Source organism: Nipponia nippon, unplaced genomic scaffold, assembly GCF_047370975.1.
Source record: "Nipponia nippon isolate SJK-2023a ecotype South Korea unplaced genomic scaffold, ASM4737097v1 scaffold_3, whole genome shotgun sequence".
Classification (NCBI taxonomy): domain Eukaryota; kingdom Metazoa; phylum Chordata; class Aves; order Pelecaniformes; family Threskiornithidae; genus Nipponia; species Nipponia nippon.
In genome coordinates this window covers 78,258,574-78,283,119 of record NW_028262347.1, presented here as the reverse complement: position 1 = coordinate 78,283,119, position 24,546 = coordinate 78,258,574, and the positions used below count along the sequence as shown (strand labels likewise).

Here is a 24,546-nt window from a genome sequence, read left to right as displayed (position 1 = left end):
CTAACCACTGGGCCACGAGACCACGTTCTTCCTTCTCTCACTGACTAATTTAGCAGAAAAGTTTGGAAGGAGAGTCTTTCTCCCAAGTATGTTCTGATAGTTATATGGCTTACAGGTCCACGTGTGAGTGTAGGAACTGAAGTCTTCCTTCTCTGGAATAGGTGACTGAACTCCTGAGAAACTGTTTGAAGGGAAAGATGGGAAGGAGGAAGAAAGGAAAGCACAGCTTTCTTAGGGTGTGTTTTGAACAGAAGTGTTTGAACGCAGATTAGTCTCCAGGAGGGGGCTCAGGGAGGTGAATCCCAGTGGGAATGAAGCGGAGCTCCTCTTTCAGAGCAAAGTACCAAGGCCTGGAGTCAGTAACGCAGTAAAACACTCCTGTTGAGCACATCTATCTAGACATTTATCTAGACATCTATCTTCTGCCCTAGGGTGCTGGTTTGCAAATTTCTTCCCAAGCTGCCTCGTCATACTCTTTGGATACCCTACACAGGGAAACTTGGATGCCTAATTAAGAACTGCGGTAAGGCACCTAAGAGCTGGACATTGTACCGTGCAATACCGTCATGCATTTGTGGATTTAACTCTAGGTACTGAGTTGCTGACACCTCAAAGGTGATGTTTCCAGGCTTGCCGAGAAGCAAACCTTCAGGTGTCCAGAGAATATTAATAGTTAAATCTGAAGCACGTGAGGATTTTACTGTCTTTAAGGCTTGACAGCAACTAAGTGGGGTGGGTTGACAAGGCGATTTTGAACTCTTTAGCTGGGGCTACGTTGGACACAGGCACATTGGGGCTTTTTCTGAAACTCAGCCTACTAGGGCCTTGGAAGATGTCCCAGTATCCAGGTTTATCTGGGACTAGCAGGATGAAACATCCTAAGTAGGAGCCAGAAAAAGTCACATGGGCTAGATAGTAGACCAGAGTTGTGGTTTTATTTTTTTCTGGTTTTCTTCTTATAATTTCTACACTCCAGAAACAGATACAATTTCTAGGCTTGGAAACAAAGGAACCTTTGCTGACTCAGTGTTTATAAGGCTAGTTCTGCTAACACTAATATTAATGCAGCATCTTAGGAAGAAAGGGAGCTTTTCTACTTACTCACTCTAAAATTTCCTGGCTATGTCATTGTAGGGAAACACTGGTGCTCACTTTGGTGTATTTACAACTCTGGAAAAATGTTATGTGTAATATATTATTATGTGTTCTGAAGTGTGTGGTTGTGTATTCACATACATATAGTGTATATATATGTATCTTAAGTATATATTTATGAATTTCTTTATATAAGCATAAATTTGCCAAATCCTGTTACTACCTGAACAAACCAACATAAAATTGGATCATCAAAGAATCAATTACATTTGTAAGTGAATACTGTAGAGTTTATCACCCTCCAAAACTAAATAAGGTGCTGCCGTATTTTGGTATTTTCTTTTAATTAGAAGAAGGCACCTACATAGCAATATCTGCAATGATTTTTCACAGCTGCAATCCTAGAACTGTGGAATACCAAAGTTAGGAATTCAGTAGCAAGGGTAACTCAGCCATGCTGTACTAAAGCAGTATTTCCCACTGGGTTTTGCTGATGGGCAAGTGGCTTAATACTGCTGAGTAGTCTGCGTAAAAAAAAATGAAGCGAGCTTATAGGATGTTCTGCACATTCAAATTATCATTTCCTGGGAAAGTTATTGCTTCCTTTTTTCTAACTAGTTATATTAACAGTAGAATTTTAAGATCAGTCATATTGATACACACTTTCTACGGAATTCAGGCAAAGTCTTCATGTTCCTTCGCCAAGTTCTGTGCTCAAGGAAATTACTTTTGGTAACAACATCTGGTTATTATGACTGAACGGATCTAATAGCTTCCTTTCTCCAAAAAGGTTGGAACCATCGTTCCATTTTTCTGTTCCCCTGCCTTTGCGTTAATTGCCTTCCCCTCCCTCCCCCCCAGCTAAGAAACGTTGCTTTTTCCCTTGCCTTTATTCTGTTGCTTGTTGGATACTTTCCTAAGCTAATTCAACTAGCAGAAAACTTTCTTTATCCTGGTTAGCAAGCTGAATTAGCTCAGCTCAGGGCCTGACAAAAGGGACTGTGTGGCAGTGAGCAATTAGATCGTCTCAGGCTGTCACTTGCCTCATGTTTTCCAGTTCTTCAGAGTGACTGAAGAATGCATAATAAAAACTCAGAGCAAGAACTGCAAAAGCAGCTCCGAGGCCTATGGGTGCTCTAAGGTGGAATGATTTGGAAGATAATCTTAATTTTTCAGTAGCTGCTAATAGCCTGCATGGGCCATTCTGATGGGTGAGGATTCCTAAATCACCAAGGAAGGATGCTCATTTCCTCCTTTACTTTTCGTCCCCCTGCCTTCTCTTTCCATACCCTAATCCTCATGTTCTGCAACTGGGGTAGAGCAGTAGGACTTTAGCAGCCGCTGGGGCTCGGTTGAAGATTTTCACTCATGCGTGAGCTCACTTGAGGGAGAGGCTAGGACCTGCTTTGTGCGACACGCTGTGCCTGCATTTTTCCCTCTACTCAGAAATATTTCCCCAGACTGTGAACAGAGAATAAGTAATTTGAAGACATTAGTCATTAAAAACAACATCAACCTGGAACAGTTTAGTGTTAAACAGCAAATCTTTAATGAATCAGCTGAGCAAGAGACTATAGGTGTGATCACAGCTGCTGAGTGTTGTTGTTGCAACTCAGTGAGACTATACTCATTTGTACAGGAGGTGGAGACTTAATTAATTGAATATTATTTCTGAATAAAGCTTCAAATCACAGAACAGGTATGTGCATGCTAATGCAGTTCACATAGCCAAACTTTCTTCTTTTTTTCTTTTCTTCTTTTTTTCTTTTCTTTTTTTTTCTTTTCAGAAATTTAGAGCGTGATCTAATGACTGTGGAAAAAACCCGACTGTTTCCTTTGATAAAAATAATGGTGCCTTAAAAAAAATACTAACCAGTAAATACTGCGATGGAAGCTGTGTTTAAGAACAGGTATTTGGCACAGCTATCTATCCTCTTGCGTAAGTAACCAGTGGGATTTCTGAACCGGGGAAACTCATGAACTTTATTCGTCATGTTTTTCCTTTGCCAGAATACATACCCACGGTGTGTTCAAACAGAGTTTTTATTTTCGAGTTTACCCAGATGTAGGAATGTGCAAGTGGCAAGAAGTAGAGATAGTGGTCTGAAAAGTCTGAGAGTCGTGGTAAAAGCAGAGATAAACTAGATAGTGCTCCGAAAAGCCTAAGAGCCACGGTAAAAGCAGAAAATTGTTTGCTTTATCTCTGCATATACTTCTCTGATACCCTCATGAGCTTTGATACCACTGTGGGTTTCCTTGCAGATGAGTGGTGTTGAAAGGGATGAGTACGAATACCTCAGCAGCAATTAAGAATTTGGTCACACTGTGGTTTTCAAAGCAGGTTTGGAATTTAAGGTGGTACCTTGCCTCCTGCTGCTTGTTGCTACCCTGGTACTGGGCCTTGTAAGGGGCAGTGAGAGCAGTTGTAGGCTGTTTCAGTGCAAAAGCATCTGGCGTAGTTTGAGTCGTCGTTAATTGGCTATAATGAGGGTTGATTTAAACGGTATTTTTAGTGCCCAAGGAAAGGATGGTTTCAAAAATACCAATATTTTTAAAAAGCAACAGGACTTGTTGTGTTTCTGATTGTCTAATTCATAACAATAATAGATGTGCACACAAGAGCATGATTAATGAATTCTGAGTAACGAGAAAGGAAGTGGGGTAAACAAACACTTTTAAAAGCTGGAAGAGAAATCTTTAAACTTCTGTGAAATTGCAATTAAATTACTGTTTACACAAAATATGTGTCTGAAGTGCAGTCTCTTTGGGGTACAATCTGAGTGTGAAACTGAAATATGCCATTATCCCACTAGATTATTAGAAATACCACGCGCAGGGATTTCACTGTATTTTGAAAATGAAGAATGATTTCCACATATTTTTATAGAAGTTAAGTCTAGAAGGAAAGAAAAAATATGTATGCGTACACATCTTGCAGGAGCCTCAAAGTTATATCCAAGCTCACAGTGCTTTTGCTGGTGGACTGTGTGGAAAAATAATAGCATTCAGCTGTTCAGGTTAGCCAGAGGACAGCACCTATCCTGGATTACTGAGGTAAGGTGCAGCAAGTTTTAAGTCAAATGAACTTGGAGGTTGCATATAGTGCTTGGCATTTATATAAAGCAAGCTCAAGGTTGAATGCAGCATTCAAGTTGTAAAATGGATGTAGAATGGGTAAAAAAACCCTGCAATTACTTCAGTGACGATCCATTCAGGTTAAGAATTTTCATCTTTGCTGTTGCCATAGCAATCTGTTCCCCTGTCACTACCACATTAAAAATCCATTCTGTAAAACTGTTGTTGCCAATATTGAACACGTAACAGACAAAAACATTTTTTTAATAGCTTAGGTGTCTTATTTGCAACACGAAGCAGACCTAGATCTTAGAGAGATGCATATGTACTTTAAAAAGATTAGTGTTTCTAGAATACCTTGTAGGAACACAATATTTGTGCTGCAGTATTGATGTCAGTGTAAAATAGTTTGCAAATAATACACCAATGCAGTGTCAGTTGAACTCAAATAATTGAACTGTTCTGCTAAGACATAACAAACCCATATGTTCCCGAGTTAAGTATTTATTTTAGTAACATGCTGTAGTGAAAGGCTTTTGAAACTATGTGGCTTTTTCACCTTCTGTTACTCATTGAGTCTGATTCTTTTCAGTGGTCGATTTCAGTGATTTTTTTTCTGTACTGGTGTAATTCTGGAATGGGAGGAGAGTTGTGTCCCCTAACAGTTTTATGCCTGTGATCTAATCTTAAACTGCTCATGCAGCCAAGCTCAACAATGAGTTTGTATGGATAATGAATTGTAGGAACAGGTCCTTGAGTGTTAGTACATCCAAATGAGGGGGAAAGGAATTTGTAATTCAAAGCAAACATAGCAATGGTCTGACAAATGTATTTACCCAAACTGAGTAAAATGTAAATATCTTTCAATAAAGTAGAGATACATGTCTGTAGAGGGATATATATGTATTCATTCAGGGCTGAAATGCAGAAGTGTACTAAAATCACAAATGTGCATAAGTCATGGATTTAAAAACTCAGGCTTTGACTAAAGAAGTCATAACATAATAGTAGGAAAATGGATGTATGGCCCTTAGTCTGATCATTGACAATGTAAATCTCATCCTTGTTTCTGCCTCGGCATCCTTTTATCCTCTAACCATCTCTAGCGTTCATCCTCTGAATTCTTATTCTCTGTACATACCATGCTTCTTTGTTTCACTTTTTATGTTTTCTACTTGCCACTGTCCCCACACTTCTATCCCTCAGTTGTCTTTGAGAGCCTTGATCTAGGGATGGTGTTGATTTAATGCAGGAGAAGCATAGGAGGAGAAAACATAGCAAATAGTTACAATGCTATTGGGTATTAATAGAAGAATTGAGGGCGAGAAGTTATTTTTTTTTAACTGCACTTGGCAATATCTTCTAAATTTTTTCTTTTCTTTTGCTTACATGGAAGAACTGCTTTTTTGTCTTTTAATGCAACTGTGTGCCCCTGTTTGGGGCTTTCCAGTTGGTTTTCTTTTTTGAAATTCCTATCATTATTATTTTCTTAGTGAGTAAACTGGCCAGTGAAAAAGATTATTTCATTTGCACCTCTTCACCTGTTTTTGCAATTCAAAATGCGACCCTTCGGAGCATGCTGCTGGATGACATTTACCCAACAACTGAGGCTGCAGGTCACCTACACAGTGGGCCTGCTGTGGTTCCTGTCCAAGGGCATCTGTGGATTGCTCAAGCACAAAAGCTGTCCCTGACATGCCAGATACTTGTCTGCTCTGTATAGGTCACTGAAGACAAGGGTTTGGAAGTGGTTTGTGTTGCAGCCATATGCTTTCATTAGCCACTAACTCCTACAGTGAGTGATGTGGTGGCTGAGGTTCCTGTTCCAATTGCGGGCTGGGGCTGGTGCTTGAGGTAGGAGTTAGCAAGGGGTCATGAGCTCCCAGATGCTTGCCTGGGGTAATAAGGGCTGCTGCATGTAAAGTTTAGTAAATTAGACAGTAGGAAATACATCTGATGAATCAGTTTTTATTGGAAAAAAATCTCAGTATAAAGATAGTAAATCTGGCTTAAATGCATACAATGAAATCAAAACAATTCTGAGGCAAACTGAAACTTGGCTCTTCACTTTCCCCCATCGCTGCACATTTCAGCGCTCCCTCCACATTGTAGGTGTTTCAGGAGGTCACCAGAAAAGCCCAAGTAGACTTAGATAGGGGAGAGATTTGGAGTTATCTTTGACTTTTATGGACCTTTTTTATTAAAATGCTTAGAGCTGTAAATGTAGAAATAAGAAACTCATTTATCTTGACAAAAGTGCTGCCATAAACTATTCAGCACTCATAAAATAACCTTTTAAATTATTGTTTCTGCTGGTATCGATAAATTCATACAAAGTGCTTAAAGGTCAGGCATTGCCAGAAAAATGTCTTTTCAGCTTGTTAATTAAAGGTTTATAAGAATGTGCACCAGCTTGCTCTTTGGACAAATTGGAAAAAAGGAAGGAGAAAATAAAAAAGGCCCACATGGATGAAAATGATAGTGTGGAATTAGTGAGTGACCAATCTTTGATTCACCAGGCTGACCATGGCAAGCCTGGACAGTTTATGGGTGAAAATAGGCGGCACTGTTAACAGGAGGAAAAAAAAGTTTATTTCCCTTTTTGTGGGGGAGGTATCTTGATTACTCACCTCTGGCAGCTCATCGGCTTCAGCTGAGGATCCAGCTAGAACTGAAGCATTAAGTGAGTGTGAGCAGTATTCATCCTGTTATAGCTTGAGCCATGGGGAGTCCAGTTCTCATTGCCTGGCCAAGAACATCAGATAAGGGCGTTTACTTTTTTATTTGCCAGGCAAGTGGTTTTATCTGCTCGTTTATTTACCACTTAAACTGAAACAAAGCAGTGCTCTGAAATGCACTGAAAAATGTACCCAGAGCCAAACTGCCCAACCATCCATTCTAGCACCTGCACCTCCTTCATTGCAGAGACCGCAACTGCGATTCCCTCTGTTTTATGCTTCACTTCTTTCGCCCATCTTCGTGGAGACATCCTTGTCTGATCGTTAAAAACTGACCTAAAAATTAGGCGACTCAGATGTGACTCTACATCAACAGATGAGATGAGGTTAATCTATCATATGGATGAGACACTGGAAGAAAGAAGTCTGGCTTGCATTTCCACCTGCGCAACAGTCTAGCCCTGACAACATTATTTTACCTCTAAATCTCGATTTTTTTCATCACTAAAACGGAGACGGTAATACTGACCTAGGTGACGTACCCTGAGATAACAGATGAAATGTGTTACAGGAAAAGTACAGAGGTTTCTGTCATTGAATTCTGCTGATACAACAGCTTGAACTATTTATTGCCCAAGCTGGGAAATAATAACAAAACAATGTAAATATTGGAAAGTAAAATAGATCCTTAGATATCTCTCTGTCTGAACATACTATAGTGCTATTATTAATGTGAGATTAAAGTTTTGAATTTTCCCTTCGCCATATGATTTTTACACTGAGATTGTTTCCTTGAATATTAAATAACAGATCCTTACTATAAAACCATTTGTAAACGGGAGGCTGCGTCTTTGTCACTGAAAATTTCATAACCTAAGAATGCCATAATTTGTTTTTGTTCTCTCGAGATCGCTGCAGAACTCCTACTTCAGGAAAATAAATCTGATGAATTTTTTGAGAGTGCAGATGACAGAGCTAATGATAGTTCATTTCTCTGATACCCACAGACAATACATCCTGGCTTTGCCTTCAAGTGAAGCTAAGAGAACAGTGCAGAGTAGTTTCATGGCGTTTCTTGTTTCTTCTCCCATTCCTATTCCTTTTGGCTCAATCGTTCAGTGTTTTGGAACATAAAATAGAATTGGCCCAACGATGCACTCAGAGGCTGAGATGAGCTCCTTCCTCACAGGGCAGAGGCATTCTGTTCTCGACAGGGTTGGTTTGTTGTTTTTTTTCCTTGTGATTAATATTTGAAGAAAAAGAAAAGAGATTTGTTGCTCAGATATGAAGTTTTTGTGCATCCTACCAACTGATAACTCTATCTTATCTAACTTCTGAGTAATTTGATTCTTATCTTTATAGTCAATTCCCAATTTCACTCAGTGTTGGCACTTTGTATTTTAATACATAGTATTCTGTTGGCCAGTTTGAAAATCCTTGCAAATCCACGTGTGTCTGTAGGAATAGGAACATCAGAATGTGTGTTTTCAAGGTCAGAGGTAGCATATATAAAAATGACGAGAAGTACAGACACACTTTAAGCATGACCTTCCAGAAGGAAGAACTTCTTGGTTTAACTTTCTGTAGAGGGTATATGTGCAGCCCAGGAGAAGTTGTGGTGCTGCTGGTGTTTCCAGGGAAAACTCAGGCTTCTCTGCATTGTGAAATTCTCTATATGAGCAGTGTTGGAATGGAGGGAAGATGTAGATCATACTTGTGATAAACTTCCAGTTCCTCTACTGTGGGTTGGAAAGTTCACTTTGGTATTCACTTTAAAAAGCAAATAACTGGGCTGAATTAATTTTAGTTATGCTAATATAAAGCAGGCAGTTCATAGAATCATAGAATCATTAAGGTTGGAAAAGACCCTTAAGATCATCGAGTCCAACCGTTAACCTAACACTGCCAAGTCCACCACTAAACCATGTCCTCGAGCACCACGTCTACCCGTCTTTTAAATACCTCCAGGGATGGAGACTCAACCACTTCCATGGACAGCCTGTTCCAATGCCTGACTACTCTTTCAGTGAAGAAGTTTTTCCTAATATCCAACCTAAACTTCCCCTGGCGCAGCTTGAGGCCGTTTCCTCTCGTCCTATCACTCGTTACTTGGGAGAAGAGACCAAGCCCCACCTCACTACGACCTCCTTTCGGGTAGTTGTAGAGAGAAATAAGGTCTCCCCTCAGCCTCCTCTTCTCCAGACTAAACAGCTCCCTCAGCCACTCCTTGTAAGACTTCTTGTGCTCTAGACCCTTCACCAGCCTCGTTGCCCTTCTTTGGACACGCTCCAGCACCTCGATGTCCTTCTTGTAGTGAGGGGCCCAAAACTGAACGCAGTACTCGAGGTGCGGCCTCACCAGTGCCGAGTACAGGGGGACTACCACCTCCCTGGTCCTGCTGGCCACACTATTCCTGATACAAGCCAGGATGCCATTGGCCTTCTTGGCCACCTGGGCACACTGCTGGCTCATGTTCAGGCAGCTGTCAGCCAACACCCCCAGGTCCTTTTCTGCCAGGCAGCTCTCCAGCCACTCCTCCCCCAGCCTGTAGCATTGCATGGGGTTGTTGTGACCCAAGTGCAGGACCCGGGACTTAGCCTTGTTGAATCTCATACGATTGGCCCCGGCCCAGTGATCCAGCCTGTCCAGGTCCCTCCGTAGGGCCTTCCTACCCTCCAGCAGATCAACACTTCCACCCAGCTTGGTGTCATCTGCAAACGTACTGAGGGTACACTCAATCCCCTCATCCAGATCATCAATGAAGATATTGAACAGGACCAGCCCCAACACTGAGCCCTGGGGAACATCACTCACGAGCGGCCGCCAGCTGGATTTGACTCCATTCACCACCACTTTCTGGGCTCGGCCATCCAGCCAGTTTTTAACTCAGCGCAGAGTGCAATAGAAGCAGGTGGTAGCTCAAGTTCTCCTTCTCTCCAGACTGCAGGAATTCATCACGTTGTCCTTCCCAGTGTGTGAGGCTGTGATATGGTAGACAGGGCAAAGAAGTAATTCGTTCAGATAGTTTATAGTATCCTTCCCATTGTTTTTATTCCATGTGTCACCCTATAAGGATAACTGCGGTGGAAATGCCCCTTTCTGTTCCTCACTCTGCTGCCAATACCTTTACTTCTGCAGGAAGATATAACTTACCTGTTCTGGCATCCGTGGGTGGAAATACTGCTTTCTTCACCCTCCTCCCCCTCCTTGGCTCAAGACAGAATTTTAATGGAGTATATTTTTCCATGGATAATCCAGGGTACTGATAATCCACGAGTACTCAGGAAAAATTGTCTTGCTTGTTTATAGCTGTACAGCTCTCTTTGTTGTTTAACTCAGGCAAATCTTATGCAAATTTTAATCTTTGCTGAATATATAACATCACACCCCCAAATGTCTCCAAGAGGAGTAGCAGAGTTAAAAATATAAACTCTGTAGGACAAGTTTATTGAAAATATTCTGCATGAAAATGCACGGTATTCTTATCAAACACAGTCGTTAGAATGAAATAGACAGTTTTACCACTCTGTTGTTGAGGTCTGAGGAGAACATATCAGCATGGACCTGACACAGTTTTGCTTTCCTTGACCTGATTACATTATAGTTTCCTTTCTATTGACAAATTTCGTTACCAAATTGGGGTAATATTAGCATACTTTATCTTGCTGGCTGTGATCCAATACTTTTGTTTTGAGGGGAATTAAATTTAGAGAAATTTAGTGGAATCTATTTTTCTTTCCTTATGAGCTATTTCTAGCAGCCTGATAAGTTTTTGTGATCAGTGACTAAGTGTCTCTTGCTGTTATGATGACAATCATCTGCTTGCTTACATTGCCATGTCGTCCCAACAGCAATTAAGGGACGTTAGATAGAAGCGATAAAACCTTGCCTTAAGAATATTGGCCAGTTAACCAAAATATGAACTGCAATCAGGGATGAAGGAATGAAAAAGGGTAAAGGGGAAAAGTTAGCTATGTTCTTTAGACCTATGGCCCAATCTTAAATTTATAAGCTATCTGTCCTTTTTAATGGAGAAAATAAAGTACAAGTTATTTACATCTCAGATCCGGTATTTTAGGAGCCTCTGTGGGTGAGGCTTGAAAAGAGGTGCCATTCAGACCATCTATAAGAGAATGCATAAATGTACATCTATAGATATCTGTATCACTACAGATGATAGATGAAAAGTCAGCAAAGGATTGGAGCTAAACAGACATGAAGATTTTTTAGGCAGGGGGGAAACTTGTGTGCACTTGACTCGCTATTACAGAAACATAATTTGCTTACTCTTGATATCCAACTGTACTCATAAGGGTTAAAGATAATACTGAGTTAATAATTATCACTTCTCCATCTACAAAGTAAACTTTATGTAGAATGCAGCAATATATTTGCTCATAGAAAGAGCTACCTCAGATATCTTATACTGGGTACTATTGAAAGACATTTAAAGAGTAATGCAATCATCAGGCACAGTCAGCATGGGTTCACAAAAGGAAAGTCCTGTTTAACTAATTTGATATCCTTCTATGATAAGGTCACCCGCCTAGTAGATGAAGGGAAGGTGGTGGATATAGTTTTTCTGGATTTTAGTAAGGCTTTTGATACTGTGCCTCACAGCATTCTTCTGGACAAGTTGTCCAGCTGTGGGATGAGTGGGTTCACAGTGCTCTGGGTGAAGAACTGGCTGAAGGGCAGAGCTCGAAAGGTTGTGGTGAATGGGGCTACACCTGGCTGGCGACCAGTCACCAATGGTGTTTCTCAGCGTTCAGCTCTAGGACCAGTCCTGTTAAATACATTTATCAATGATCTGGAGATAGGAGTTGAATGCACAATTAGCAAGTTTGCTGATGATACCAAACTGGGAGGTGCTGTTGACTCTCTTGAGGGGCAGGAGGCCTTGTAGAGGGGTCTAGATAGATTGGAGCATTGGGCTATGATTAATGGGATGAAATTTAACAAGTCAAAACGCCAGATTCTGTACCTAGGAGAGAGTAATGCCAGGCACAAGTATAAACTGGGAGAGGAGTGGCTGGAGAGCAACACTGCAGAAAGGGATCTGGGGGTGCTGGTTGACAGCAGGCTCAATATGAGGCAGCAGTGTGCCCTGGCAGCCAAGAGGGCAAACAGCATCCTGGGGTACATCAAACACAGCATAACCAGCTGGTCAAAAGAGGTGATTATCCCGCTGTATTCAGCGTTGATGCGGCCTCATCTTGAATGCTGTGTGCAGTTCTGGGCCCCACAATTTAAGAAGGTTGTGAAGGTCCTTGAGTGCATCCAGAGGAGAGCAACAAAGCTGGTGGAAGGGCTGGAAGGCATGTGCTCTGAGGAGCGGCTAAGGACTTTGGGCTTGTCTAGTTTGGAGAAAAGGAGGCTGAAGGGTGACCTCATTGCTCTCTACAGCTTCCTGAGGAGGGGAAGTAGAGAGGGATGTGCTGATCTCTTCTCCCTGGGATCCAGTGGTAGGACATATGGGAATGGCTCAAAGCTGCGCTGGGGGAGGTTTGGACTGGACATTAGGAAGCATTTCTTTACCAAGAGGGTGGTCAACCACTGGCACAGGCTTCCTAGAGAGGTAGTCGATGCCGCATGCCTGTCAGTGTTTAAGAGGCATTTGGACAATGAGCTTGACAACATGCATTAACTTTTGGTCGGCCCTGAGTTGGTCAGGCAGTTGGACTAGATGATCATTGTAGGTCCCTTCCAACTGAAATATGCTATGCTATGCTATGCTATGCTATGCTATGCTATGCTATGCTATGCTATGCTATGCTATTCTATTCTATCTTAAATAAGCTTTGAATACATTTGTTATACAAATAAGAGAAGGGTGAGTAGAGAAAATAAACATGGATAGTAATAGCTGCTGTGTTGGCCCAAATGGATGTTGTCTTAGCTGAATGTTATGTTACAGTGTGCTGTAGTAGATTTATAGGTAGCTCTCAGTTTTAATAATTCAGCATTTAGTATTTACTAAGACACAGTGAACTTCTCTTGTGACCCTGACTACCATGAAATGCATCATCTTACCAATGCACATCTTGAAGTTTCACTGTGGTGTGTTTCACCTTTCTTCAGATCTCTTTTGAAAACAAGCTAGTGCCTAGACAGCCTTCAGCCATGGCAGCACACTTGTATTTTCTTTGTGTACCAAAAAAACTTCACAGCAATGAGATATATCCCTTGCACTCAGAATTACCAAATGCTTTAGGAGACAATAGGCTTTAGTTCACAGTGCTTTGTAAAGAAGGTTAAAGAGAAGGAAGAGTCTCTGACTCTTTAGGCAGAAGAGAGAGAGCTTCAAATGGACTGAGGTATTATACCCTTCCGTCATTAAGTTGGGAAGAGACAAACAAAGAGCTGTAAGGGAAACTGCTGGGTCGGGGAGATTCTATCTGGGGAAGCAGTGCAAGTGTTTTAAGCTGTGTTCAACTGTTTTTCTTCCAACAGACTTTGGGAACTATCACTGCAGTGCCCATTAAGGTTCCTCAGGTCAGCTCCTTGCAGAGGTTGGCAGGACAAGGACCAGCAGTGCTACCTCAGGTACAAAATACAGTTCCAAAGCGGGGTTTGTGTCATTTTATATGTATTCTACTCTGTTCCTGTCTGGTGCCCAGGCCTGGGTAGGTCAGCACAATCATTTTGCTGAAGAAAGACTCACCTTCAGTGAGTTGAACAGCAGAGTTGTGATTTTCTCCAATTCATGAAAAAAAAATTATCAGTTTTCTTCTGGGAGCATACTGTTAGCACAATGAAAAGTTATAAAAAATCTTGTAGATTCATTGTGGAAGAACAAAGTACATACGGTGAAATGTAAATTTATGCTTTATAAGATGAATCACAAATCACAGAAGTGAAAATCTGCAATTCTATAATTAAAAAAAGTGGTGGAAGTATTAACCTTTCTGTTCAAGATTTAGCCTCAGACATTCTTTTACTAACTTACTTGCCTTATCCCTGTCTATCCCAGTATAAAGTTTTGGCCCAACTAACCCAGGTGCCAAACTGAGGCAAGATTGGCTGGGTAGGAGTGAAAGGAGATTTACACCCACAGATTTTTTAAAATCTTTTCAAATTGTGTTTCCTTTTCTGAATACCCATCATTATTTCCCTAACCGTACACTTTATTCCTGATTTCAACCCTCTTTCTCAAAATCTTTGGATGTCATTTTCAACAAGTGTTTTATTGCAGTTCTATGGTTTGCTTTTCGGATTCATGATTATTAAGTATGAATATATTTCTCCCTGTGTGGCCCTTAGAGGTCTATTTCTCATATGTGAACACTTTTCTAGCATTGAAGTCAATGTTGGATCTTCCTATTGTTCCTTTATTTTTTCCTAATATTTTCTTAGTGGCAGAATCTAGTAGAAGATCTGTGAGCTAAATCTGCCTGGAGGAAGGAGTATTTCCAAGATAAAGTTCTTAAATGCTCTCTTTAAATTGCATTTTGTGGAAGGCAAAGTTGTGAACATAAAGGAAGGTTATAGTTTTCTTATCAAGTTCAAGACTTTGCTTTTCAGTTGTTCTTACAGCATAATAACACATTGATTTCTACCATTTTGTGGTGTCAAAGATGAGCAGATTGCTCCTGAAAATAGATGAGGTTCAAGAGCAGCTGAAAGACCTGTAACAGGGGCTTAAATTATCATTAAGGTTATGTTTCAGCAATGATGATGGCATTGCAAATGCTGCACTTAGAGATACATCAATGTTCTTTACTTTTGTTAAGTAGAAAAATTTTCATTCAGTGTTAGGTTCAATTTTGAAGGATTGGAAAAAGTGGAGGAAGCTGATTTCCTCAACTTTTTGAAAAGAACACATATCCTTTCTGTCTTGCTGTTTAGCTCATGGCAATATTTTTGTTTGTATTTTGCTTTGTTTCACTCCTTTCCTAGCATAGCTTTCAATTTCAGACCTGTTTATGCAATCATACTTAATACTAATGAAAGACCAACCCTTCCTCAACAGCCGTAAGTCATAGTTCACTAAATTTTCTATTTCCTATAGATAGCATGGGAAATAACCACGTAGCAATCTCATTTCTGTCAAAACTAAAAATGAAGTAGGCAGCTGTATGTAAGACCACATTATCAGAGGTACGTCTTATGTTCTGAGGTTTTTCTGGCTTTTTCACAGGCCAATACCTCCTTCTTCAGCAGCAGCCTGCCCCATTTACAGGCTGTGTCCTCCTTTGCAGTTCATCATGGTCTATATATTCCTCTCCCTCTCAAAGCTTATGGAGAAGTTTAAAATTTCCATATTGTTTCCTAGTGGGGAGCTCCCTCCACCTGTCAAAGCTTTGTGCTTGATGTCTTAAGAGAGGTGAAGTTTTCATCTGCAAGTGGGAAGTCTGGCTGCTAACTAAATAGTCAAATGCCTTCAAAATATATTTAGTATAGCCATAAATCAGAGTGATGTAAAGCTGTCATTCCCCAGATACAGCTGGATACAGGTGATCTGGGAGGCCACTGTAAGTGAGCTGCAGCACTGTATCACTGTGAAAGCTCTCCTTTGTAATAGCTGCAGGTGAGTGCATAGTCATCCCTGGCAAATTTTGAAGGTCGACAGGAATCTGTGGTCCACGAGAACCAGAAACTTCAGATGGAAATATAAAAATGCCAAGAAGCAACGCCATGTAGTACCACGAAGGTATTATGGTAAAGAACATCTCTTCCCTCTTCTCCCTCATAGCTCTGAGAAAACAAGCGCCAAATTAAAAACAATTTTGGAAATTAAGGGGTGTATAGTATCTTCCAGTAGGAGCTGGAAAATGTGCAGAATTAAATCCTGTCACAGTCCATGTCCTCTCAGCTGTTATGCATCAGAGTTGGTTCCAGAGCAGGCTGGCTGCTAACCTCCTTTTGTCCCCCCTGGGTGACAGGCAGGGCTCCTGTACCTTGCTCTGAGTTAGTGGCACAATCCTACCATTTTAGGACTGACTTTGTGAGAGGCCACTTTGCCACTGTCTCCCAAGCATACTAACAAGCAGGGTCCAATTGAGTTTGGCATCTGCTAAAACCTTTGTTTTGGGTGCCCGTGTAGCACCAAATTAAAGGGACAGCTTTTTCAAAACAAAACAATATTCATCACTCCTCTACCAAGAAGTCCATAGTATTTCACGCAAAGAATTAAAGCAGTACTATGTACTCATGCATGTTAGCTATAGCTGAATCTTGTTCTGCAAGGTATTGCACCTTCCCCGACCTCCATCTCTGTGAAGTCTAGCTTTAACAGTGAATTGTGTAGAGCGCTAATAGCAATGAAACCATAGCAGCAAAGGCTTCAATAAGCCCACCTGCATGCCTGCCTGTTTACTCAAGCAGCTAAGTCTAGGTGCAGTTTGTGCAAGTGCAGTGGCAGGCACAGTGGTAATCACCTAAGATGACTTAATGTTGCCTGTGTGTGCTGCTGCCTCTCTTCTTGTTTATGGAGGGGCGGAAGGCCTGGATGGATCCCTTTTGGAATCCCTGCCATGTTAGGAGCCTACTTGTCTCCGAGTTGCTGTCTGGAAGCGGGTTCACTCATAGCCAGACAGATTGCACTTCTGGTTCAGGTGCATGTAGATAACTGGGATTAATCCAAGTCAGTGTCTGCATTCTTCACAGCACACCGATTGCTACCTGACATTTCTCCTTTTGGTCAGTCTTATAATTTCTTTGGAATTTCAGACTCCCTTTAGATTTTAGATGGAGGCATGAGAGGCATAAACATTGCCAGGCTGGCTGGAAAGAAACAGGGGACTCCTCCATTTAAGGGCCCCTCATCACATCTAAAGGAGTTTTATATTTTTGATGCTTTCACTCTCCTCATGTAGACAGCCTCTTTTGATTTACCTCTATGCAGTCAAGCAGCAAAATACCACACAAGTAAACTGAGGCACTTAACAATATTTACGTAAATTAATACATACAGCTTTCTCATTTTCCACATTTGTACAAATACTTGCCATTTGTTTTGTTCATTTGAATGGGTTTATGATATGATCCCCTGGGAGCTCTTCCATATGGGGAATGAAGTTTCAAAATCTGCACATTCACAAATGGCAGCAAAATCCCATCACTTAGTGCAGAACTGCTATTAAATGGTGAGCAAACAAACATTAATTACAAGTTCATTGCATAATACAAACAATATTTCTTTAGGCATTCATTATTTGCCAAAACAAGCCTCTTTGGCAGACCTTTTTTTTTTTCTTTTTTTAATTTTTTTTTTTACAGAATATGAAGTTATTTTTGCTTTCATCAAATAAATAAAATTTCTGCTATGAGCTGAGGTGTTTGGGAAGTTAGTTCCAGATAGTCTTTCTCTTCTTTGGCCTTTGAGGTTTCCAGCTGGGTGAGATGTTTTGAAACTGCAGACTCTCCACTGCACTCTGGGAAGCAAATCCTGGAGGTCCTTTACTCAGACCCATGGGTGATGCACTCTCTTACTCTTGAGCTGTTCCTCTGCTTTATGGCACCCATCGACTGTAAGGAGGTGGTGGCCTTATCTCAGGTTGGGGCTCCAGTTTCCAGCTGCTGTGCAGACAGTCTGTCTATTTTGAACTGGTTTACAAAAAAATTTAAGTCACGCTGTAGCCACCTGAAGGTGTGTGGGAGATCTTATTTTCTGTTCTTTGAATGGAAGATTTTAAATGAAACAGTGAAGATATTAAAATAAACCTCCGATTTTGTTGTCAGTAATTTGGGTGCAAACCAATTCTCGTTCAAATTAATGAAGAGACTGTGATGATTTGAATAGCAGTTAAATCAGATTATAATGCTATTTCCCTGACCTATTTTTCCAGTCCTGGTTGAAGGCAGGGCTTGGGATGGCTTTGCTCATGACACTGCTGATTAGAGTAGAGCAGAGAGTTGCATAGCAGACGCCTGCGGTGGAGCTATCACGCAGGTTAGTGGTAAAAAGAAACAGGTACGCACAACCGCTTTAGATGAAATGTGCGTGTTTTTCAATCGACTCTAGCCAGTTCTGCCGTCAAGTGCTGCTTGTTTTTTATCTTCTGTAGTGATTTTAATATGCATAATTCAGTAGGGTCTGAATTTGGTCACTGGGCTGCAGGTTGCTTTGGGACAGGGGCTGCTCTGTTACCATGTGTTTGTTCACCACTAGGTACTGTGTGAGCCCAGCCAGAGACTGTGGTCTCTAGACATTCCCAAAACTTAAAGGCACGTTCTCATTTTTAAAATTTCTTGTCATAGTTCTCATGAGTGCGGTTCCACTGGTAGCTGCTGCTTCTCTTCACATGTGTACCAAAACCAACCACTCCTGGCTTCCCTGGTGACAGGGCTTCTGGAAGATTTCTTGAAAGGAAAATTACTCCTATAGACAGGACCCAAGTTGTGTAATGCCACTGTGTACTGTAGGAGGAATGTGTTAACAGGCTGGGCTGTGGCAAAGCCTCTCTCTGTTTGCATCATAAGTCTAAAAAAGAAAAAAAAATCATTATTTTTAAGTGTAATGTGTTAAGACTGTGCATAGCCATTAGAAAGTGGAAAAATGCTAAATGCAAGTCAGCCTTTTGTGAAACTAGAAAAGAAGCTAGCAGATATACATGTTTGTATAAAAAGTTACACAGAATTGTGCAATGGAGAGACAAGAGCACTTTATTGTTTGTTTGAGTAAGGAATAATTGAATTGGGTAAAGTCGTTATTACAATATCAGAGGAGAAAAGGACTATAATCCCTTAAGGGACGTCATGCACCTTTCTGGTATATAACCCTCAGCGCTTCCAGAGGGATGTGTTGGAATGCTAGTGGAGGAGAAGAGAGATAATCTAATTCAAGGTAACTTAATCAGCATGGTATATAACCAAGCTAAGGGTTTCGCAACAGTATTTAATATTCATTGACTGTATGCGTGCAGAAAACAGGAACAAAATTGCTTTTTCAAAAGAAAGGTTTGCAGAGGCCCGGCTGAAAATGTAGCCCTTAATAAATATAGTTGTTAATCTGTTTTATTCTATATAAGCCTTTATACTGTGCTTGTCACTATATTTGAAGCACCTTCCGGTAATGTGTTAAGCACAAAGATTAACATCTGTTGTAAGCTATTTCTTCTCTCATCCTTTCCCTTTGGGAAGAAGTGTGCACAGCTGAGAGTTCTGGTTAGGGTTCCTTTTTATCAGTTTGCTTATTTTTAATAGGCATGCTACTATTAATTGCATGCCGTTATATATTTCTGTCAGAGGAGTATAACATAGAAAATGTTTATTGTAGAAAGTGATGAGGTTTGTGCCCTTAATTCGTAGAGAAGAAGGTTGAGACGCCTGCCTATATGAGCATCGGCCTTGCTGTAGAGACTCCCTGCACCAGAAACACCTGGCCACCTTGGCCTTTCATACTAAGTCTTTACAGGGAGAGCTGTGAAGATTGGGATGAAAACATGATACTTTATTGAAAGGTCTGTGGGAATCTCAGTTATGCACTAGTGGATAGGTTTGATAGGTAGCCTGTGTTGCTGAGAGAGGCATGGGCTTGTTGGAGTATCTGGAGTGCTCCACGGTATGAATTTTACACTGCTGTAGTACAGCCAAGACAGATGAAGGTATGACTAAGGTGGTGCAATAAGAACTGTTCCCTGTGGATGGTGGTATGCAGAGACTGGCAGTGACGAGAAATCTGGTCTTCTGCAGCATGGACAAAGACAAACGCGTATGGTGTATCGAGGGCAACTACACCCAGATGCAAATTTTCCAAAGTGCCTCCTTCTGTTACCTCTGCCTTTCTGAGTTTCAGTGTCAGTTTTCTGTTCTTAATGAGAGAACTGATCCAGGGTGGTGGGGAAGGAGAAGCAGAACTGGCTGTTACTGATGCTTAAGACCTTCAGATCCAATCAGTGTTGTGAATATTTCGAAAAGGACCTCCATGGAAGTCAGATCTCCATGACAGTCTTCATGTAGGAGCCTAAAGTATCCATACAACCCCCAGGAAAGATTCAAGCTATTTTAACACCTGACATGGTAAGTTTTTCCCAGGTGAAAACTCATGTTTCTCCACGTCAAATGCTGCTTTGCAGAGTATCAGGACGATGAGAAGAAACGTCCCCTCTCTCCACTGACGCCATTTGCATCCATGCGAATGATGTGGCTTGAGATCCATGTCTGATTTGGATCTGGAACGTGCTCTGTCTTTGAGCCTCCATGCCAGTTGTACAAGCTTGTGGTAGGCCTCTGGCCAAATGACAGGTGGATAGGAAGGTTTTCTCTGTCTGCAGCACTTCAGCAGAGGCTTGGAGGAATTCACTGCACTGCGTCCTCTCCCTAAAACCTTCATTTTCATCTCCTGATGTCTGAGCTTTTTGTATGCTTCCATCTTGCTCAGGCTGTCAGCAGACAGAAATTATGTTTGTCATTATTTTTATTATTATTTTGTCTTTCAAGTTTTTTGATTTTGGCTAGTAAATGTGTTGAGACTGGTCAAATCATTATCATGTGCTGTTATTGTTGTCTAGAAGTAGGAAAAGCTCTTAAAGTGATGGACAGTACAAAGCAGTGACATCCATGGTCTTTAAAGTGACACCAGAGTTTGAATCCAGTGGATGCCCAGCTGCGTGGATTAGTCCAGAGCTCGCCTATGAAAGTATACGGACAGGAGGAAAGCAGACAGATGTTCACTCGTTTCTGCCTAAAGGCTTCATGGACACTTTATATTTCAATTGAAGTTAGTTAATCATAGATGAGTATCTGCAAGAGAAGCAAGCTGACTTGTAAGGCTGAAAAGAGTAGAAATGGAAGTAAGTTATTGACTGGTGTGTATAACCAGTCTAGCGTTATACTTCTATTGTAATCCTAAACAATAAGGATTAAATTCTTTCCTCAGAGGCACATAGATAACTGCATATTCAAGGACAGAATCATTGTGCAGAAGGAAAAAAAGCAGAAATCCTTGTCAACTTCAACCCCTACTTGTTATTTTTTGGAATAATATTGATTTTAATTTGCTGGTTTAATGGTAGTTTTCCCCTTTGCAAATGGAAAAGAGCCACTTAATGAATCATGAACTCAATAGCAGCGATGCCAAACCAGAAAATACAGGCAGTATAGCTGAGGAGAAAATGTACATTTCATTAGCAAAAGTCAGTCAAGTTCCTGTGAAAATACAGTTTTGTGTTCAAAACAGTGATGGCATTTTTGATAAAGAACTCCCACCTGACTGCCTTATGCCAACATCCACAAAAAGCAGAGCTGTCGGATTCCCACACAAACATCCCTCTCAGCAAAACTTCCATTTCTATAGTATCAAGCAAAGCTGAAGCAGAAGAAAAACTAAACGAAATAGCTTTGTCTCCTTAAAAATTGCACAGGGGTTCTATTATCTGTGTGTCACCTTTACACTAAAGTTGGCTATCCATGACCAACAAATTGAAATACCAAAGCACAGTAGGTGTACAGTCCAGTGGAAAATGTCTGATACAGTGCACGTAATTTGAATATGAGTGAAAGTATCACAGAGTGATTCTTTGGTTGCATGGCATGTAAAATGAGAGACTAGGGTTTGTTTCAAGGTGCTAGTTGCAGTTCTGGTCTTACTGAAGCCTATTCAAATTTGCTGTTGGTTCAGTCAGATTAAGATGACTTCCCTGGTCCTCACTGTTCGGAGCAGCAGGATTGGAAACGTGGGCTGGAGAAGTTGCTTGGCTTTTACCCTGCATTTCATATCATTCCTCTGTGGCTTCCCAGGCTAATATTCCAGGTAGATGCTAAGGAGAGGCTTATGTTGTATGTGAACACAGGATTCACTGAACTGGGTCATCTTGCCTGGGGTTTCCTCATGATGCACACTGAAGAGTAACTTCTTTTTTTTGTGTAGCCCCATCAAGGGGAAGGAAGAAAAGTGTATGTGGATCCATAGTCATGTGTGGTTTTAAATCTTCCCCCGTGGCAATAAAATAAACTGTGTTTATTTTGACTGTGGTCTTATCAGGAAAGGAACCAAAAGAACCAAAAATCAAGCAAGCTGGAAACGCTTGTATTCAGGTCAGTTGGGCAACCTGGATTTTAGGGTGTGTCATTGTTTTAAAGTTACGCAGAACCTTTTCTTTTGCATAATTTTTATTGATTAAAAAAAGAAGACGGAGAGAGTCGGTCCTCAGCTGGCATAAACAGACACAGCTTTACTGAAGTCAGTGTGCATCTGTTCATTCTGGTGAAGGATATAATTACCCCATATTGCACTCATTTTATCAGCCATTGCTAATGTTTTCTATGTGATCCTCTAAAGCTTTTCAAGAATGAAAGCTCTGTCTGCTGCTCCCAGCACTTTGCCTCTGTGACATATGAATTGTGCCAAATCCATTTTGAGTTTTTGTTTTTAAGCTCTGAGTACAAGGGTGAAGTGAAAATAAAGTGTGAATAATGGTCTTTCTCTCAAAGGCAATGTGATATTGTGTTGAGCTGAAAAATTTACTCTCATACAGATCGGCCCTGCCAGTATGAAGGGCTGATTGATGCTGAGGATGATCCAGCTGATATCTGATATTGGGGAGGGGGAGGGCTCATCAGTGTTGCTGACAAAGCTGTAACAAGATCCAGGGACTGGAAGCTGAAGTTAGGCAAATTCAACCTCACAATAAAATGCCAGTAATGAGCATAATAAAATATTGTAACAGTTTACTGGGGCTCGTGATGAATTCATCGTTAAGAAGTCTTCAGTCTTTTCTTTTAACATCAGTCTTCAGTTTCTGAGAGAAGTTCTATGGCCAGTCTGAGCTGGAGGATCATGGTGATCCCTCTCGGTTTTGTAATTGAAGTGCACTTGTTAACTTCCCTTCTTTGCTAGGCGGTAAGGAGAACACATGTACGAGAAATGTCCTTAACAATTCTCATAGCACCTGCAGATCTGCACAGAGATAACTGTTCTAATTAAATCCTGTCCTTTAGGACTACATAGGATTGCCCACAGAGATGGGAGGAATTGTGTGCTTTCCTTCCCTTCTCCTCCTTTTCCCCCATACTTGTTTGGGTTGGATCTTGAGGGCTTATTTTGTAAGAGTTTTTCTTTTTTACCTTCTTTTTCTTTGCTACAGCATCGGAACGGCTCACCTGATGGGATGTAGCTCAGGAAATAGATTGCCCATGATCACAGTTGACTTTGTCAATGGTGACACACATCAGGCTCTCCCACCTCCGCCACTCAGCAGTTCGTTCACCTCTGCGGTATTCAACAATTTGTGCTCGAAAGGTGGAATGATATTTCAGTGTAATGGAAGCCTTTGGGCTTCATATAGGGACATCTGGATGGAGCTTAATGATATGGGATATACAAGAAGTCATATTAGTCACAGGAGCTGATTCCCTCCTGATCTGAAACTCCTTAAAATATATGAAATTAGAGGCTGCTGAACAAAAAAGCACTCCGCACATCTCGCAGGATTGGACTCCCTGTTATTTCCTTGTCTGAAAAGCAGACAGCCCCCACCTAGTGAATTCTCACGTCTGGGAGTATCTTCTTGAACAGTGTGCTCACCTGCAGGCTATTTGAGAAGTACCAGGGGTGTCTGAATATTGCCGCCTAAAATCAAATGTGTCTGTTATTGTGGGTATTGAGGAAACTCGGGAACAACACGGGTTTGTGAAATCATTATATTCAAGAAGCAGCGCGCTCTTCTCCTGCATTTATAGCCCTGGTAGTATCACATTCTGTTTTGACAGCTGTCAGAAGTTAAGTGAAAGATATTTGGGGAGAGGAGGGCTGAGCTACAGGAGAATTGTTATTTGCAGCGCTCGCCAACAGTTGCAGTTTTCACTTGGTAACACACATGCTGTCTGTTATTCTTTCTCTTTTCTTCTCCTTTGCTAAACTTTTGCACCTTTTCTTTTGTGGCTCTTGTAATGGGGACCAGTGCCATCCAGCCTTGCATGTGACATGCAGTCCGTGCCCTGCTCTAATTTTTCACCAGTTCTGCTTCGGTGACTGTCAACTTGCAAACTTCTGCTAGTGCCACTGTCCTCCTTTCATCTCCCAAATTGAAGCTACAGTTCTGCCATGAGGCAAAGGAATTTACGCTAGCTCTTTCCTTTATTTTTTCTCCTTTATTTTTTTTTTCCCAGCTGACACCATTTATTCTCACAGATTACTGTAGCAGTTTGGTTTTTAACGTGAAACTTTGCTAAAGGTCTTTCACTTGGCTGTTTATTAAGTGCTTACACTTAGCGTTTATATTCAACGGGAGAAGGTTCATAGGCGTTAGAGCACAAGGGGCTTCTATGCTTGCTTTCTGTTCTGGCTTCATGCCTGCGGGCTGTAGAAATAAACATTATTTTAACTTGAACTTATTTTAGCTTTAACTCAGGAGCACGTGAAACTTTTTCTGTAGTCAACCCGTTTTATTATTCTATAACTGCAAATAAATATGCTCTCTCTACGTTAGCTGAACTTGCTAGGGAATTTGCAGAGGCTTAGACTATGAAGACCGCTATACCTCCTTTGTATCACACGGTGGCAGAAAACGCATATGTTCTTGCGCTGTACCAGTTTGGTAAATCGTATCAGATATTTCAATATGCAGCACTTTATAGAGAATACGTTACTTTGGAAAATTAAGCCGGTTTAATTGTCTGTGCAGGAAGAGCTTATTTTATAGCAAAGTAATATGCATTCATCCACAACTTGCAGAATGTATATTAAGTGTGTGTATAGGATTCATTGAGGTATTATATCTGACAGTCAATATAGATATGTAATAGTGTAGAAAAG

At 41.0% G+C, this 24,546-nt stretch overlaps 1 protein-coding gene across 2 annotated transcripts in view; it reads left to right on the top strand.

Annotated features, from left to right (window-relative positions):
• Nucleotides 1-24,546, top strand: part of PHF21B (PHD finger protein 21B) — a 166,187-nt gene that overhangs the window by 111,629 nt on the left and 30,012 nt on the right. For both annotated transcript variants that reach the window (XM_009465054.2, XM_087765797.1), the window contains one exon: nt 13,302-13,394. In XM_009465054.2, coding sequence (XP_009463329.1) covers nt 13,302-13,394 — 93 coding nt within the window. The remainder of the gene's footprint in view (nt 1-13,301; nt 13,395-24,546) is intronic.